This window comes from Poecilia reticulata, chromosome 2 (assembly GCF_904066995.2).
Source record: "Poecilia reticulata chromosome 2, P_reticulata-male-v2, whole genome shotgun sequence".
Taxonomy (NCBI): Eukaryota; Metazoa; Chordata; class Actinopteri; order Cyprinodontiformes; family Poeciliidae; genus Poecilia; species Poecilia reticulata.
This window is the reverse complement of record NC_088831.1, coordinates 45,765,406-45,783,712: the sequence shown is the minus strand read 5'-3', so window position 1 is coordinate 45,783,712 and position 18,307 is coordinate 45,765,406. Positions and strand designations below refer to the sequence as shown.

The 18,307-nt window shown below is 43.0% G+C and overlaps 1 protein-coding gene across 11 annotated transcripts in view; it reads right to left on the bottom strand.

The window, feature by feature from the left end:
- Window positions 1–5,512: 5,512 nt before the first annotated feature.
- col6a3 (collagen, type VI, alpha 3) overlaps window positions 5,513–18,307 on the bottom strand; it is a 71,315-nt gene continuing 58,520 nt past the window's right edge. For 4 of the 11 annotated variants that reach the window (XM_081604809.1, XM_081604818.1, XM_081604819.1 and 1 more), the window contains 19 exons: window positions 18,207–18,257; window positions 17,645–17,680; window positions 17,509–17,571; window positions 17,347–17,409; window positions 15,601–15,633; window positions 15,481–15,517; window positions 15,392–15,403; window positions 14,817–15,310; window positions 14,640–14,742; window positions 13,231–13,932; window positions 13,057–13,147; window positions 12,926–12,978; window positions 11,781–12,041; window positions 10,778–10,837; window positions 10,186–10,371; window positions 7,310–7,374; window positions 7,237–7,279; window positions 6,850–7,035; window positions 5,513–6,045 (listed from right to left, as the gene is read on the bottom strand). In XM_081604809.1, the coding sequence (XP_081460935.1) occupies window positions 6,008–6,045; window positions 6,850–7,035; window positions 7,237–7,279; window positions 7,310–7,374; window positions 10,186–10,371; window positions 10,778–10,837; window positions 11,781–12,041; window positions 12,926–12,978; window positions 13,057–13,147; window positions 13,231–13,932; window positions 14,640–14,742; window positions 14,817–15,310; window positions 15,392–15,403; window positions 15,481–15,517; window positions 15,601–15,633; window positions 17,347–17,409; window positions 17,509–17,571; window positions 17,645–17,680; window positions 18,207–18,257 (2,577 nt within the window). In that variant the 3' untranslated portion in view covers window positions 5,513–6,007. Of the gene's footprint in view, window positions 6,046–6,849; window positions 7,036–7,236; window positions 7,287–7,309; window positions 7,375–10,185; window positions 10,372–10,777; window positions 10,838–11,780; window positions 12,042–12,925; window positions 12,979–13,056; window positions 13,148–13,230; window positions 13,933–14,639; window positions 14,743–14,816; window positions 15,311–15,391; window positions 15,404–15,480; window positions 15,518–15,600; window positions 15,634–17,346; window positions 17,410–17,508; window positions 17,572–17,644; window positions 17,681–18,206; window positions 18,258–18,307 lie in introns of all 11 variants that reach the window. The other 7 variants (XM_081604810.1, XM_081604812.1, XM_081604813.1 and 4 more) reach the window with 7 other exon arrangements.

Below are 18,307 nucleotides of genomic sequence, written 5' to 3'. Positions count from 1 at the left end.
GCAACCAGGGGCCCCAGGAGACCATAGGGGCCCCAGGAGCAACCAGGGGCCCCAGGAGTCCTTAGGAAGTCCAGCTCAACTCGCTGTCTGAATCCCCATTAGAGCACATAGTTGGACTGATAATATTGGGTCAGGCAACTGCTAGGACAGCTATTTGGGGTCCTGAAGGGGTCCTTCACATGTGCTGTTCTATGTTCATGTCTGTATTACAGCCCAGCAAGCAGCAAACTTTGAATGCGTGACTGAAAACGTGAGTTTATGTTTCATCTGATGTGGATATGAAGTGATTCCTGCAGCAGTTCTTGTTGTTCCACCTTTCAGAAATCAAAGTAAGAGACGCGGGACGTCCTGCAGTGACGGACATTATTTTATGGTGGTGATTTTAGTCTTTAAAAAATGATCTGTAGGGCCATAATTAATGCTGTTCTCCAATCAGAGTAGTAAACTTTAAATACGTTTAATTAGCAAGTGTAGAAAGTATTTGGTAAACTACTGAAGTACTGAGTAACTGATCATAACGCCTGATTTAATATTCAAAATGTGTATAAAATGTGAACATTCTGGTACTGTAAAGAGTATTACTAAAATATGCATATAAATAAGGAGATATATGTGGAGGCTTTTCTAGACCAGATTTACCACAGAGGCCAGGATAGTCAGAGTTTTCTGAAACAAAACCAGATAATATTTCATCATTTGATATGATAAATGAGCCAAAGAGCCTCTTGTGTCTCCAGAGATCCAGGCTGCAGATCCTGGACAGCAGCTAAAGGTGCAGCACTAGAATATTTAATTCATTGTTAAAGTAAAACTGAAGGTTAAAAAATCCACCAGAGTTTTAACATAAGACATTTATTTAGTATAACTTGTTTGGTTCCCGTTGGCCCCCATCTAGATCCGCCCCTGGGCTGCAGGTCTGGATCTGGTGCATTAATGACCACTGAACACTGAATTCATCAAATATATCAATATTCTAAATAAAACCTACAGAAAGTCCTAACAAACCTTTTAAAGTAGGAAGAATTTAAGTGTTTACCGTTAATCTGATGCATGATTTGTTCTTTAAATGACCATTTATATTATTTTGGCTGATATTACATTAAATAAGCTAATAATCAAACCAATATAGTCCAATAAAAGCACAATAAGAAACGTCATCAGAGCAAAATGTTCTGGAGATTCTACAGAACATCTGATGGTACCGGGTCAGAACCTGCAGACCCGTCAGGTTCTAGCGGGTCTGCAGGTTCTGACCTGATTTATTCTGTCTGGTATCGCACCACGATGGACACTTGTTTTATTATTATTATTATCATTATTATTATTATTATCATTATTATTATTGTTATTATTATTATTATTATTGTCTGTATTATTATCATTATTATTATTATTATTATTATTATTATTATTATTATTATTATTGTTATTATTATTATTATTATTATTGTCTGTATTATTATCATTATTATTATTATTATTATTATTATTATTATAATTATTATCATTATTATTATCATTATTATTATTATTATCATTATTATTATTATTATTATTATTATTATTATTATTATATTATTATAATTATTATCATCATTATTATCATCATTATTATTATTATCATTATTATTATTATTATCATCATCATTATTATTATTATCATTATTATTAATATTGTTATTATTATCATTATTATTATTATTATTATTATTATATTATTATAATTATTATCATTATTATTATCATCATTATTATTATTATCATTATTATTATTATTATCATCATCATTATTATTATTATCATTATTATTAATATTGTTATTATTATCATTATTATTATTATTATTATTATTATTATTATTATTATTATTATTATTGTCTGTATTCATCCTCACTAACATTCAGTCTGTCTCTCTCTGAGGTTTTCATTCTAAGGTCATTAAATCGGGTCAGGATGTTTTAAAGAGGCGGGTTGACAGCACCTCACTGCGGCTGCGCAGAGTCCGTCTCTAGGCAACCGTGACAACAGCGCCGGTCCGTAGCGTTCAGGGGTCCTTTAGCTCCCGCCACGAGAATTTAGCTGACCTTAATATTTCCTGTTTTATTTTGGTCATTATTGTTACAGTTAGTGACGATGTGTGTGAGGGGCGAGTCTGTCGGACATTTATAGAATACGGAACAAATCGCGTCCCGTATCGGTTCAATACGGGACGCAGCATTTAACAGCCAAATACGGGACGGGTGTAATTCATCAGCATTACTGAGAGCTAATTTAGCGAGCTGAATGTCACATGACATAGACATTCTGTATAATTTATGTTTTTGGTGTTGTGTTGCAGATGCCATACAGCTGGTTCTGTAATTTGGAAGAAAGTGCGAACCTTCAGTAAACTTTGCTAAATTAAAAGCTTCCGTGTCACGTCTTTAATCGGAGCCCCGATGAGGAGCTAGCGAAGCATTTAGCGTGCTAGCTAACTAGTTAGCTCCTTGCTAAATACCGTTCCTGCTGCAGATCTGATATAAATATGTCTGCTGACCTCGTAACTGTGTGTCGAGGTGGAGCCGCGTTTGGCTCACGGTGTTTCTGTTCATCATGATAAAACCTGAATGTGTGTCTGGGAAAAGCAGCCGCCATCTCAGGCTCAGGCCTTGGCGAATTTCTTCACTCTCAATTTTAAACCTGACAAATAAATAATGTTATTTTTACAAGGTTCTTTGACTCCGGACCAAAGCCAAAATGTTTTTAAATTATAACAACCTTGAGATGCTTTTATGGCCTCGCAGCTGAATCTGCTTTCATTTGGCATGAAGCCATGTCCGCCAAGCGTCTTCCAGCCCATGCAGAACATCACCACCACTGAACCCGCGACCCGCTCCACGCCGCTTCCTGTTCAACTTTCATGGCTTATTTTTAAGGCTCTTCATGTTCTGGCCTCGCCATGTTTGTGATGTTTTAACCGTTTGTGTAAATCAGCGCCTGAGGAACCGGGTCTAAAATATCACTGAGTCGATCTTCTCTCTGAAACTGACCTCTGACCTCTGACCTGGGCCTCTAAGGATCAGGACATGTTCAACGTGACCTTTAATACTCAGTTCTGACATTTTTTATTCTTTTCACTTTATTCTACCATCTGTTGTGTTTTATCTTATTTCAGCCACTGTAAAGCTCCTTGGCTAACCAGGCTACGCAAATACATTTATTATATTGGCAGGCAAGCTAAATTGCTAGCTGCATTTTTAGCTAGCAAGTATGTAAATGTGCTAGCTAAATGTTCAGTTTGAAGCTAAATGTTCAGTTTTAAGCTAAATGTTCAGTTTGAAGCTAAATGTTCAGTTTTAAGCTAAATGTTCAGTTTATAGCTAAATGTTTAGCCTTGAATGATGAAACCTGAATGCTGAGATTCTGCAGAGAGAGAAATGGTTCCAGCTGTTGGTTTTATCCTGGTTCAGCTCCTGTTAGCTGGTTGTTAGCTAACCAGCAGGTGAACTGGGTCCAGGTGGAGACTCTGGTTTGAAAAGCAGCTGAAACATACCCGGCTGGATGCGGACTGATCCTCGGTCAGAGATGATAAAAACAGATGGATGACATTCCTTCCCTCTGACTCAGAGCCACCAGGAGACGATCTGAACTTTAAAAACTTTTATCAGCTGATTTATTTGGTGTCATGTCTCAGATCAGAGGAATGAAAGTTCGTCTCACGTGGTTTATTGCTCTGAAGATGCTTTTAGTGTCTGAGCTCAGCAGCATCAGAACAATTTAATGTTTTCCAGCTGCAGTTTCATAACAGACATTTACCAGATCAGCAGTCGGAGCCATTAATTCACCAGTCAGAAACGGCAGGAAAAACCCGGAGAGACGCTGAGCTGCTGCATCAGCAGAACAGAATGTAAAATAAACAACATTCCAGAGTTCAGCTCTGCAGACAGACCATAATAAACGTTTCCTTGGAGATAAGACAATAAAAAGACGAGCAAGAGAAAAAAAACCTGAGAGCAATTTGAGGAGGAATGAATCTACTGGCATCTTTGACCTTTGACCTCGAGGATAAGCGATGGTTGGATGAGCCTGCTAGCTGTTCTGTTAACGGGATGAAGCTACTCTGCTAGCTGCTGAGGCTCGTTGCTTTCCAACACGGCATGGAGGGGAGGCTGAAGGTCGGCCCCATTGTAGCAACATGTTGCCTCCATGTTGCCTCCATGTTGGTTCCATGTTGCCTCCATGTTGCCTCCATGTTGGTTCCATGTTGCCTCCATGTTGCCTCCATGTTGGTTCCATGTTGGTTCCATGTTGCCTCCATGTTGCCTCCATGTTGGTTCCATGTTGCCTCCATGTTGCCTCCATGTTGCCTCCATGTTGGTTCCATGTTGCCTCCATGTTGCCTCCATGTTGGTTCCATGTTGGTTCCATGTTGGTTCCATGTTGGTTCCATGTTGCCTCCATGTTGCCTCCATGTTGGTTCCATGTTGGTTCCATGTTGGTTCCATGTTGCCTCCATGTTGCCTCCATGTTGGTTCCATGTTGCCTCCATGTTGCCTCCATGTTGGTTCCATGTTGCCTCCATGTTGCCTCCATGTTGGTTCCATGTTGCCTCCATGTTGGTTCCATGTTGGTTCCATGTTGGTTCCATGTTGCCTCCATGTTGGTTCCATGTTGGTTCCATGTTGGTTCCATGTTGGTTCCATGTTGGTTCCATGTTGGTTCCATGTTGGTTCCATGTTGGTTCCATGTTGGTTCCATGTTGGTTCCATGTTGCCTCCATGTTGCCTCCATGTTGCCTCCATGTTGCTCCATGTTGGTTCCATGTTGGTTCCATGTTGGTTCCATGTTGGTTCCATGTTGGTTCCATGTTGGTTCCATGTTGCCTCCATGTTGGTTCCATGTTGCCTCCATGTTGCCTCCATGTTGGTTCCATGTTGGTTCCATGTTGCCTCCATGTTGCCTCCATGTTGGTTCCATGTTGCCTCCATGTTGCCTCCATGTTGGTTCCATGTTGCCTCCATGTTGCCTCCATGTTGGTTCCATGTTGGTTCCATGTTGGTTCCATGTTGCCTCCATGTTGCCTCCATGTTGCCTCCATGTTGGTTCCATGTTGGTTCCATGTTGCCTCCATGTTGCCTCCATGTTGGTTCCATGTTGCCTCCATGTTGCCTCCATGTTGCCTCCATGTTGGTTCCATGTTGCCTCCATGTTGCCTCCATGTTGGTTCCATGTTGGTTCCATGTTGGTTCCATGTTGGTTCCATGTTGCCTCCATGTTGCCTCCATGTTGGTTCCATGTTGGTTCCATGTTGGTTCCATGTTGCCTCCATGTTGCCTCCATGTTGGTTCCATGTTGCCTCCATGTTGCCTCCATGTTGGTTCCATGTTGCCTCCATGTTGCCTCCATGTTGGTTCCATGTTGCCTCCATGTTGGTTCCATGTTGGTTCCACGTTTTCAGGACGACTTAAAGCCGTTTAAAGGTTTTCCTTTGAACATTAAACAGTTTAACAGAAAGAAAAGTCAGACGCTCCTGTTTATTACAAAGTCTACTTCATTTTATTTCCCCCAGACTGACAGGAAAACCTCATGAAAACCAAAAACCAGAGGGACGTTACATTCGGTTTAAGTAGCAGGAAACGGATCTGGAAGTGACTGTAGCTGGACGTCAGAGCGGCGGGTTTCTGGTGACGATCGTGGCCGTAAAGAGCCGCGCGGCGCTGCAGTGACCACAGGACCGAGGCTGAAGTCCTGCTGCGGGATTCGTTACAGATCATAGAAACGTTGAAACCTGATTTACTTCATGGTTCAAGACAAAATGCTGCATTTATTCAACTCAGACGTTTAGCACCAATAGATTAAAGTTTGCACGCAGCGAACTGTCTTCCTTAAAACTCATCGTCAAACAGACTACTTCAGGAAGTCGGGGGTCAAAGTTCATGTGTGTTGAGTCCAGTGCTGCCACCATTGCTTCAGCAAGGCGTCCTTACAGTGCGGCCCTTCGCTTCTGCAGACGAGGTCGAGGCGCCACTCATGTTCTCACTGCTGCCAGGAGCCCCGGGTTCCCTGCTGGGAGGAAACCAGTCAGGTTAACTGGAAACGTGGCGCCGCAGCAGCAGCAGCAGCAGCAGCAGCAGCAGCAGCTGCAGCAGAAGCCGCAGCAGCTGCAGCTGCAGCAGCTGCTGCAGCAGCAGCTGCTGCTTCCTATTTATGTTTAACATTTTGCTAAACTGATTCTTCTGTTGAACTAAAAGTAATTTATGTAAAACTTTGCCGACGGGCAGCAGAACCACGCCAGGGTCACCCTGACCCTAAATGTTTCTGTGTTCTGTTGCTCCACTTTACTAAACATTAAATGTGACATCATTTAAATAAACATGGGACCAACGGGATCAATCGATCAGGAACGTTTTCCTCCACATGAAGACGATCAAATCAAATCCGCGTGTTTTAAACATGAGGGCCAGCAGGGGGCAGTGTGGCGCCGAGCTGAAACCTGTCAGCCAATCAAAAGTTTCAACCAGAAAACAAAGTTATTAGAAGTAAAAACGAGCCACGATGTGGAAACATCGACTTCTTGTTTGCCGCAGACATGAACTCATAAATACGAGTTTCCTCACTTCTCAGTTTGGTGGCAGTTTTTATAAATAAACAGTTTCATGTGGATAAACGGTCAAAATAAATAAAAATATGTTTGTTTTCCCAGACATCCGGCTTCAGTTTGGCTGGGCCTCCATGAATGGCTGATTATGAATCTGTTATATTTGCAACACGTCTTTTTAAAGGGCCGTTGGCTAAATCAGGTTTCTACGCGTTAATGACAGAGTGAATGAGCTTCATTCAGAGGATTTGACTACACCAAGACACACATACCTGCAGCTCCACACGCCTTCATGCACTGCTCATACGTGTCGAAGCGGTTCTGGTTCCCGTCGCAGCCGCCGTACCAGAAGCGGCTGCAGCTCCTGCTGGCAGCATCAAAATGCCACTTTAGAACAAACTTTGCACATTTTCCTTCTTCTTTGGGAAGCTGGCAAATGTCCAGAGACGTAACGGCAGCTGGAAGTGAAGAACAAATGAGTAAAAACGAAGCAGCTGCTTCCATCTGATCGTTTTGTGATGTTTGGTCAGAACAGAAACGTTTCAGACTTCATGTTTACAATCTGCTGAAATTCACCACGACGTCTGAAACGAACACGGTTTCATCTGGACTCTTTCTGGATGAAAGACTAAAAATAACCCGTTAATGAAGCTTCTCACCAGGAGCTGGGAGAATCTCCAGCTGTTCGGCTCGCTGCTCCTCTGGCTGCGGCTGCTGCTGCAGCTGCTCCTGCGGCTGCAGCTGCTCCTCCGGCTGCAGCTGCTCCTCCGGCTGCAGCTGCTCCTCCGGCTGCGGCGCTGCAGAGACGCAGCAGAGGAAAACATCAGAGGACTCGCAGCCTTTTGGGTCTAAAAACAGTTTTGAACTCTGAACTTTGAACCTCCACCAAAATGCCTGATGCATGAATTAAAACATGAACATGAATTTATTTGCTACTTGTTGCTTTATTTGCCGCCTCCGGCAGAAAAACTGCAGAATTAAACTAATTCTCGGTTAAAATGACACATTTTAAATATATTTTATTTGATTCTGAATCATAATAATTAGACTGATAAGTAAATATGGCAACTTGATGCAAAAGCTTCTCATAAATCATGAAAATACATTTTAAACCAACATTAAATCAGGATTTTTATGTTTTTGGATCAACTTTGCATTCAGTCCAACAGATTTTAGTTTAATATCAGGAGGAATTAAAACGCTGAACAAAACTGGAGGATTAAAAATGATCTTTTATAATAATTCATGATTTTCCTCATGTTTCTTTTATGTGGGTTAAAATGGACCTAAAATGTTTATATTAGCAGAAATAACTCGCAGTTACTGGATATTTTTATTAGTTTTAACTGAGAAATGACCGTCGGTCAGCGGGACTCGCTCATCTGGCTGATGAGCCACAGCGGTTTAAAACATCAGTTTAAATATATTTGCATGAATAAGAATGGATGTTTCCATTTACTGATTTTCTATAAAACTTTTTGTTTGCATTATATGAAAATCTTTGAGATAAAACTGAGACACTAAATGCACCGGATCCAGAAACGTGTGAACTTCCTGCTCAGCTTCATTCCTGAACCAAAGCTGCGTTTCCTTCCTTTCATCAAACTAATTCACAGCAGAACTTTTCTGGTGTTTTGAGTGTAAAAACCTTCGGCCTGATCTGAGCTGATGATGCTGCAGTGGGCGGAGCTACGAGGAGCCAGAAAAACTTTATTGTTCCTCATATTTTGCATAAAAAGACTTTTTCATCTTTTATCCTTTCCTGGTTAATTTTCATTAGCGTGCGGTTAGCTTGCTCAGACTTTCAAATCGTGTTTTACTTCTTATGATTTAATAATAATAATGAATAACTGCACAGTGCAGCTAAAAACACACCAATCTAAGAAGACTCATTTCAAAGCGCAGTATTGTTGTCTAAAAAGAAAAGTTTTAAAGTCAGACAGTAACTGAGGCTCTAAATACTCAGAATCACAGACAGACGAGGAGCCACAGAAACATGATCAGATCAGATGTTCTGAAAATTCACTGAAGTCAATAACTGTATGCAAATGTGTTCAGATTAATAACCTCAAGCTAACTAAAGCTAATATAACCTTATTGATTGATGTTATTCATCGGCTTTTATCAACACCGTAGACCAGAGGTCTCCTTCTCGCGGCCCGCGGGCCAATTGCGGCCCGCAGGACGATGTCTGGTGGCCCCACCGTGATATGACAGCATAGCATTAGCGCGGCCCACAGGGTGAGCGGACCTCTGGAGGAAGTCCCGCCCCCCGTCATGGCTGACATTCGGTGCTAAGCTAAGCTACACTGACATGACAGTGTGAACAGCTCAGGTCGGATTCTTTAAGAATGTGACCATAACCGATACTATCCGATTCAAATGCGACCATAACGACCAGGCCGCCTTCATCTGAACTGAACGTCACTGATGCTCAACAAATTCAAATTCAAATTCAAAACCGTGCAAGTGGGATTAAAAACAACCATGACGGACTATAATGAGGATTAAGTTGTTAATATTCTGCTCCGGTTGGACAACAACTTCAAATATGTAAGCTAAGCTCCACCGTTAGCCTCCATGTTTACTTCCGTAAACACTGAGCTCTTCTTCTTCTTCTTCTTCTTTTTATGGCGGTTGGCAGAACACTGAGAACGCTGACGCTATGGCGCCCTCTACTGCGCATGCGGGACACGTTCAGGTCGTTTGCCCGTTCAGGCTGCAGACCGTGAAAAACAAATCCGATTTGACAAACGATCGGAATGTGGTCACTTCCGGCTGCAGTGTGAACGCATCCTAAGTTTAGTCACACCCTCATCATGTCGGTTTGATTTCATGCTATTCATACTTTTAACATTTTTGTTTTCAGATTGCCTAAATAAAATGTTAAAAAATCCATAGATCCATAATCCTATACTGATATCTAACTAATAGCCTCTGCTGTTAGCACTTTAGCTTCCAAAGGCTAATTTAGCAGTTCAAGATATTTTAATTTGCTGTCATTTCTAGATTAAAAAAAGATTTTCAGTTATTTCCTTAAACTCCATAAAATATTTTTTAATATTAATGGAAGATGAGATCTGAAAGCTAAAGTGCTGTTAGCTATTATAGCAATATTTATTTATTACATTTTTCCTTTCAGACTATCTCTTCATAAAAAAAGATTTATAACTAAATGTTAGCTAGCTGCAAACTCAAATTTAAAGATAAGAAAGTTACTTTTTAATTGATCCAAAAATTAATAATCTTAAATTCGCTTACAAACAACACAAAATATTTTCTTTAATTTAAAAAAAAAATTGTTTGCATATTTAAAAATCTAAAAAAAGATGTCAACATGCTGATATTAACCCTATGCTAGCTATGCTAATGTTTCATAATGCTAACATTAGCTTGCAAGGCTAATTTTGAGATTAGCATTACATTATTTGATTTGACCATTAAAAACATGAGTAATAGCTTCTGGAAAAACTTACAAAACTTTGGACAAGAATTAATATTTAAATATTTGTCCAATTATTTAAGTTAAACCTAAACCGTCATATTTTCCAGAGAGTAAACTGATTATCCCACTTTGCTTTAAACGCTGTCCTCCGGCCGTAACTTACCTGACCTCATGCAGTTTTTCAAGCAAAGTTCTTCTGAGTCGAACCTATTCTCATTTCCTCCACAACCTCCAAACCAGAACTCTGCACAGAACCCATTCTGTCTGTCAAAGAACCACTTAGCCTCAAAGTCTTTGCACGGCATTCCCGGGTCAAAGTCAAGTGAGCAGGAGTCTGCCGGGTCATTAGCTACAACATGCCACATAAAGATGACGGGAAACAGAAACACATGTGCAGAAGGACAGACAGGGAGAGAAGGGTTAGCGTCAGGATTACATTTAAAACATGGAAGATAATGTGTGTTAAAATCAACAGGTTACATTACTATGCAAGCAGTTTTTAGACAGTCAGAGGTTTTCCTACAAAAACAAGAACCTGCGATCCCCAGAGCCGCTACGTTTTCCAAAATGAAGTCAAGAGAATGAAAGTGGATTAATTTGGAGTTTTTACAAGTGAACTGAAAAGTTAGTTATGACTACATCTGCTAAAATGTTAGTTTATTTAATAATTTAGAGGCTTTTGTGGTCCAGGTGGTGAACCTGAGCAGCTGCTGACTAAATCCACACTGGATGGTTTTCCTGTCGTTTCTCCTTACCAGGCTCTGGTTTGTCCAGCGGTGTAGTTTTTACAGTGCTGCTGCCGAGGCTGGCTGCTTCTGTGAGGAGAAAGAGGCAACGATGACGCTGCAATAACGGAGCAAACTTTATGAAACTACAGGTCATTAATATGAAACTACAGGTAATTAATGTGAAACTTCAGGAAAGGCTCCTTTAAAAACGATTCCTTATGTATGAAGCAGCTTTTGAAGATGATAAAGTTTTAGTTTGATGATTCAACAAGTTTAGAAAAGAGAAATATCATTCACTAAAGTTGGCAGAAATCATAATCTGACTCCAGTCTGTCTGTCTAGTCAAAGTCCGGTTCAGTTGGTGAGGTGTGAATCGACCTCTGACCTCTGGTCCTCCAAACCTCGGTCTGGGTTCAGTTTGAATGTGAACGCCAAGCGGACCAGAGACCGCTCCAAAAGCAGGAAGTGGACCACAGCGCAGGGCATTCTGAGTAATCAAAGCTAACGTGCTAGCCTAGCGCTAGCAGCAGAAATGGCTCCTGGTCTAAAGAGAAATCCTCCAACCGCTAAAATCCTCCATCTTGTTTCCATCTGGTGAAGCAGGAAGTTGCTCTCAGTGTCTTCAGAGGTTTTTGTGTCGTTTCCTTCAGTGGTTCTTGGTGCAGCGCCCCCACAGGCCAGGAGGGGAACAGGTTGGTTTGACTCAGAGCAGCTGGAGGTGGAGCAGATGTTCTGGGTCCAGTAGAACCGGGTCGACTGGACCGTCAACCCATAATCTCTTTTTGCTACCGAGTTACAGAATAAATGTTTTTAATCTGTTATTTAGGTTATTAAAATGTTAGATTGTTTCTTTGAAACAAGATGATCCCCCAGGGAAGAAGAGAAGCAGCTTCATCTTCCACGCCGTTTGTTTCGCTTATGCATCAGATTTAATACAAAAGTTATACAAAAATAAAATGCAAAATGAAGATTTTAATGCATTAAATCTCTGTAGCTAACTAATCAAAATCGGTGCGTTTGTTGAACTTACTGGTTGTGACGATGCCCTTGCGGGTGGAGACGGCCTGCCCCTCTGCTGTGTACGCCGTGACCACAGCGTGGTACGTCTGAGAGCTTTCCACGTTGAACACCGCGATCTCTGAGCCCGAAACGTTGGTCTTCACCACCAGGGCGTGGTCCTGCAGTCGGGTCACCACCACCTCAAAGTAGACCAGCGGTTTGGGTTCGGGGTTGCTCCACCGCAACGTGAAGCTGCTGGCGGTGACGTTGGAGACGTGCAGCTCGTCGCCGTCTGGAGGGTGGAAACAGAAAACGTCAGAATAAAGGAAATCTATCAGCTTTGCTTTTTATGTCAGGATAAAAGGGTTTAATGCTGATACAACTACTACTAGTGCAGCATTTCACTGTAAAATCCAAAGTGTGGAAACAAGCTGAAAAATTAGCATGCTAACATGCTAACCCCTCAGGTCCGATGTTTTCATATTTCCATCAGTTACTTGAATTTCATGATGGCCGTCTTTTAAGCCAATTGTTGTCATAAAATGCTACCAATTTTCAAAACCCGGATGAACTTTAAGACCATCAGGAGTTTTTCACTTTGGTCAACAGATTCATACAACTTTAAAATAAGAAAACGTGGCAGAATCAGAAACTGAAGACTGTTAGCGAGTCTCAGACCTGGAAGAACATGAGAAACTGACGTCTTCATGTTAGCATTAGCTTTGACAAATTTTTCATGTGTTGCTAATTCCTTTGTATTTCGTGGTTTAGCATTTGCTTCTGATAATTTCTTGTGTTAGCATTAGCTTCTGCTCATGTTTTTATATGTTAAGCGGCTTAGCATTAGCAGAGCTAATATTTAGTAAATCAGTGTTTAGTGAAGCTAACGTTTTGATTAGCTTTTTGGTTAGCTTCACTAACTGGCGGTAGCTACTGCCAATTTTAGTGCAAACATAAATCCTCCGTTACAACCATGTCAGCCATTTTGAAAAATGTTCACCAGAAAAAGTGAACACAAAGTCTAGAAAATGTATATCTACGGTTCAAAAATACGTTTAATTTGATTGGACGTTCATCTAATTGGTCATTTCAGGGTAAAAACTAATTTTCCATGACAACCATGGCGGCCATCTTGAATAATTAAACATCAGTAAATATGAAGTTTGTGCATCTTACGGTTGAGCTTTCTCTCATGAACTGCTTGGTGGCCGTCATGCTTCTGGTGTTTCCTAGGGAATAAACATTGGTGAGAACCGCGACTGAAGGCCAACGGTGGGAGACGATGATTCGGAGGTTTTCTGGCTCACTCCTGGTGGTGTGGCGGTGGCAGCGGGCTCTTCAGCGGCTGGTCGCTCTGCGTCCACTGACAGGTTTTAGATTGTTCAGGTCGGTTTTCAACTGTGAAGCAGAGAAGATGTCATGAATTCCAGGCTGGAGGAGGATTGCGAATCAGGCTGCAGAGGAAAATCAGTTGGACTCACAGCTGATATACTTAGCAAACAGCTGGCCAAACGTCTGGATGTGTTTGTCGTAAAAGTGGGAAATGAGGTCGAGGCGCTTGAAGAAGACATCGGAGGGTTCGCTCGCCATGCGTGACAGGACGTGAGCGTCCCGGGGCCCCAGCGACTCGCCCACGCCGAAGATGACCAGGAAGTAGCCTCTGCATTTGACGTCGTTGGCGATGCGGAGCAGCTGCTCCTCGTCCTCCTCCACGCTGCCGGTCACAAACAGCACGATCACCTTCCTGTCGCGCTGCAGCGGCGCCTTCTCAAACACCTGATCCACGGTGGCCTCGATGGCCGCCGGCAGGGCGCGGCCGCCCTCCAGCTGCTCCGTCTTGTCCAGCAGGAACCGGACGACGGCCCGCGCCGAGGCGTGGTCGGTCAGGCCCAGGTCCACGCGGATGGGCTGGCCGGTCCGGTTGTGGATGAACTCGTAGGGAGCCTGCTGGACGACAGACACTCTGGCGTGATGGACGGAGGCGGTGGGATCCGAAGACACGTGAAGAGCCTCTACGATGTGAGCGATGTATCGTTTAATCTCGATGAAGAAGGACGGGAAGGTCGACTCGGAGCTGTCTATGATGAAGGCCATGTCGATGTCCACATCAGACGTCAGAGATCGCCGATCGCGGCCGGCCGACGGAGGCAGGTAGTCACAAAGCTGGTCTGGAGAACAGGAATCTAGAAAAGACCAAAGTTTTATTACTGTTACTGATGATCTAGTTGCATCGAACTGAACTCAACTCTGTTGTTTCAGTCTGCAGACTGATCAGAGATCTGCTCTGATGAGACCAGAGGGAATCAAACCAGACGAATCCGAATACGACGGATGGAGGTGGTGAGTGGGAAACATTAATTAGCAACACTGGTTCGCATGGCACCGTTCAAACTTCAAGGCCTGATCAGTCACACGATGAAACGTTGCAGGTGTAACAGGTTTGGTTTTACAGTGCGACTGGAGCAACACAGACGATTTGACTCAAGATGCCTCAGAGAATCCAACATGGCCAACAGCTAATGGCGCATTAGACAGAGAAACCCGTTTGAGGCCACTGGATCCGTTGGTTTGTTTCTGACTGGATCAAACCGGCGCTAGCGAACTTTACTACCTCCAGCTTTACCTCGACCTCGCTGTTCGTTATTTCGTCATTTAGCTTTTTCTTTTCACAAAATGTATTTAAAAATGAAGAGACGACGACTTTGAACGATTTTCTGTCACTTTGACATTTTGTTCCAAAATGGCCACGAAGAAATGAAAGAATGAAATTAAAAGCTAATCTCCTTCATTTTCACGTCATGTCATCTGCATGTGAATAATCAAATGTTTTAATTTGTGTAAAACGTTTTTTCCCCCCAGTTTAACTCCTTATGAACCGGAAGCGTCTCACCGTAGCAGACGTGGCAACTCAAGATCTTCTGGAAGACCGACTTGTACTGGGAGCTTCCCGGGGAGGGAAGGACGATGACCTGGGCCAGCGCCGTGTTGTTGACCTGGTGTGAAGCGGAACGAGTGAGACGAGCTGCTTTCTCAGAACCTGTCCACCTTCTCGCTGGTTGGGTCGTACCTGAACTGCCCGGCTCAGCTCCCTGCTCTCGCTGTTCACCAGCAGCAGCGTGGCGATCCCGGCATCGTGAAGGCGAAGCGCGGCGTTGGTGATTCTCTGGGTCTGCCTGACACGATGACCAACGAAGAAGACGGCGACCTTCCTCATCAGGAAGCCGCTGCGGACTCTCTTGAAGGTGTTCTGGGCCACAAAGCTCATGGCCGTGTCCAGACTGGCCTCCTTACTGGACCGCGGCTTCTGCAGCTGCTCGATGCGATCCAACAGCGTCCGCTTCTTCGTGGAGTCAGCGAACCGGAACTCGGTGATCATCTCGTTGTGGTACAAGCTGAGAGCGACGCGAGCTCCTCTCGGACAGTTGCTCTCGGCGATGGTGATGTTCCTGACCAGGAGTTCGACCGTTTCCCGCATGGTGCTGAAGACCTGGCGGTCCACGGCCTGCGAGGCGTCCAGCGCGAAGGCCAGCTCGGTGGGGTACAGCGGGCATTCCTGCTTACCTGAAACCAGAGACACCCGGTTCTCTGGAGAAACTCGGCCTCCTGAAGCATTTCCTGCCCATCAACATTCTCTATACTCACCATAGCAACAAGCTAGGAAAGAAGAGAAAAGAGTCAGAAACTGACGAACAAAAACACATCCAACGGTAAAAAACGGCATGAAGACTTACGACAGTTATCTCTGATCTTCTTGACCAGGTCACATTGCTGAAACGAACAGTAAATTATTAGAAAACGAAAAGTTTGATTTCTGAGCTCTGTATCATTAATTTGATCAAATGGAGACGTACCACAACACCTGGTCCTGTTGGACCTTTGGCCCCCTGTGGAGCAAAAACAACCCATTAAATCCCAACCTCACCACCGGATCAGCTACATTCATGGTTTCATCTACATTCATGTTCCCTTATTAGCGCAGCAGCTCCTTTAGCAAAGGCTTTGAACTTTAGCTAAAATGCTAAAAATCATCAATGTTTTAATTATAGACAACAAATTTAGGTTTTTAGCAGTTTTTTAGTTTTTTTTCATAATCACATTGAATTTCCACAACATTTTGACAAAAAGCAGCATTAATATATCTTAAGTCTATTTTTCTTGTTAGTTTGGAAAATGTTTTTTCCAAGTATCTCGATTATTAAAACTCCTCGAGGAAAATGTTCCTGCCTCGAAGCTTCGCTAATTCATGTTTAGTAAAGGGGGACGGCAGGATCCCGCTACCCCTAAAGGATTAATCGGGTTTGCAGTACCTGCTAGAGAGGAGCTGCTGTCTGCTGTAAAACATCACTGGGTTCACTGATCAGCCGTGACTGATTAGTTTCCCAACAACAATCTAAAACAGACTTAATCAGTTAATAAATAGCTTTTTCTCATTTCATATCGTTTCTGAACTGATCCTGCTTTACTAGAGCAACAAGTCCTCTGATTGGCTGAGAGCAGCAGGTCCTCTGATTGGGTTAAAACCTTCATAACTTTATTAAAGAACGTGTTCAAATTAATAACTCACGACCTTTGACCCGCTCCATGACCTTTGACCCGCTCCATGACCTTTGACCCGCTCCATGACCTTTGAGCCGCTCCATGCGGCGTCTACGTATTAATGCTACCGATTGTCTCTCCCACGCCTACATCAGGGTTTCTTTCGGTCGTCTTTCCCATCTTACCTTCGTTGCTCTCCTGCCCCCCACCATCTCGACCCCCCAATCCAGGTGACGTTCCCCGTATTGTCAAACCCAAAGCTCGGCAGGTTTGGGGCGAGGTCAGAGTTCATCTGTTAAACTCTCTGAAGATGAACTAAAAGCTGGAGAATAGACATTTATTTTAAGCGTATTTGTGAGCCTATTATTAAATTGGATATAATTTCAGATCTTTGTGTAAATTTTCTTCAGGTTGACGTAGAAAGTGAGCTGTTATTGTTACAGGTTAGTTTCTAAACTACAGAAAAGTTCCTGTTAGGGAAGCTTAAATGTGAAACACTGGACTGATATTCATATTCCATAGTAACACTGGTGTTATGGAAGATTTACCAATATTTAATCTAGAGGTGTGCCGATCGATCGGTCACCGATCATAATCGGCCGATTTCCGTGAAAAAGTGTATGACCGCCGATCATTGGCTCTTGTTGCTGATCACCTGCATCTCATTTCTCAGCCTGCTTGTGCAGCTGGTCTCCTCTTTCCTTCACTCTGCAAACGCGCAGCAACAAATCCTGAGCATGTGGAACTATAACTATGACGCACTGAGTGAATGGGGACGTTTAAAATTGAAGCAGGTCAAAATGCATCAACACAACGAAGCTAATACGGCATAAAAACAATGACATACTTGACGGAGTTTGGCTACATGGAGGCTCACTGCAGTAAAAAGACATGGAGGATCAGATAGCAGGTAAAGCAGCACAGCTACAAACACTCACCCGGATTAGCATGATGGTCAGAAAGCTAAACAAATAACCCGCTAAATGATTTAAGTCTTGGAGCTGCGATGTCCAAATGTCGTGATTTGATTTTTGGGAAGTTTAGGGGTTTAAAATGCTCACATAGGGTCCAGGATATCCAATTTCTCCCTTCTGTCCAGGTGACCCAACGTCCCCGGAGACGCCCTGGAAAGAGTCGGCATGAAGTCAGGATGCATGCTGGGTGATTTCATTCCACTGCTGCAAACATTATCAGTGCAAAGCAGGGGACGAATGTGAACGTACTCTTTGTCCACGGTTCCCTCTGGGTCCGGGTCCTCCGCGGGGTCCAGGGTCTCCGGCTGCACCCTGAAACCATCAAACTCATCAAACAAGCTGCAGACGATCCACAGTGTGACCTGGAAACGTGACCTCGCCTGACCTTGAGTCCAGGGAATCCTGGGAATCCTTCATCGCCCTGTAAAGACAGACGGTATGAAATAATTAACCCTTTCATATATAGTGGTCACTACAGTGGACAGCCATCTGAAAGCCATTTTCTTGAGCTTCTTGTGGATTTTTATGTTATAAATGCACACAGACCACTGAAGTGGAAACTTATGCATCATAAAAGACTTTCAACTACATCAGCTGCAAATGCAAGAAATTATTTTTGTTAAATCCAATATGGCCGACTGAGCCGGCCCCTCCTTCGACAGGTAAAACAAAGATGGTGACGTCAGGTAACCCCTGAAGAACAGCACTACTGATCTACTTTTCAAATAACAACTTTGTTTTTAGAGAAAATTACAATTGATCACCTAAAATTTTATTTATTTTTTTTACTATTCTAATGCCTTAAGAAATTTTTTTTAAAATAAATCCTGAGACCAAGGACCATAAATCATGCATGAAAGGGTTAAATTCATGTCTTCATGAAGCAGCGTTTAGCCAAACACATGAATCCATTCATCAAAACGTCGAGCTGAACCAGAACCACTTGCCTTCCTTCCTTTCTCTCCCTTCGAACCGATTCCGTCTCTGCCGTCTTGACCCTGAACAGGAAATGGGAACAAAAAGCTGAGACCTTGAAATGATGTGGCTT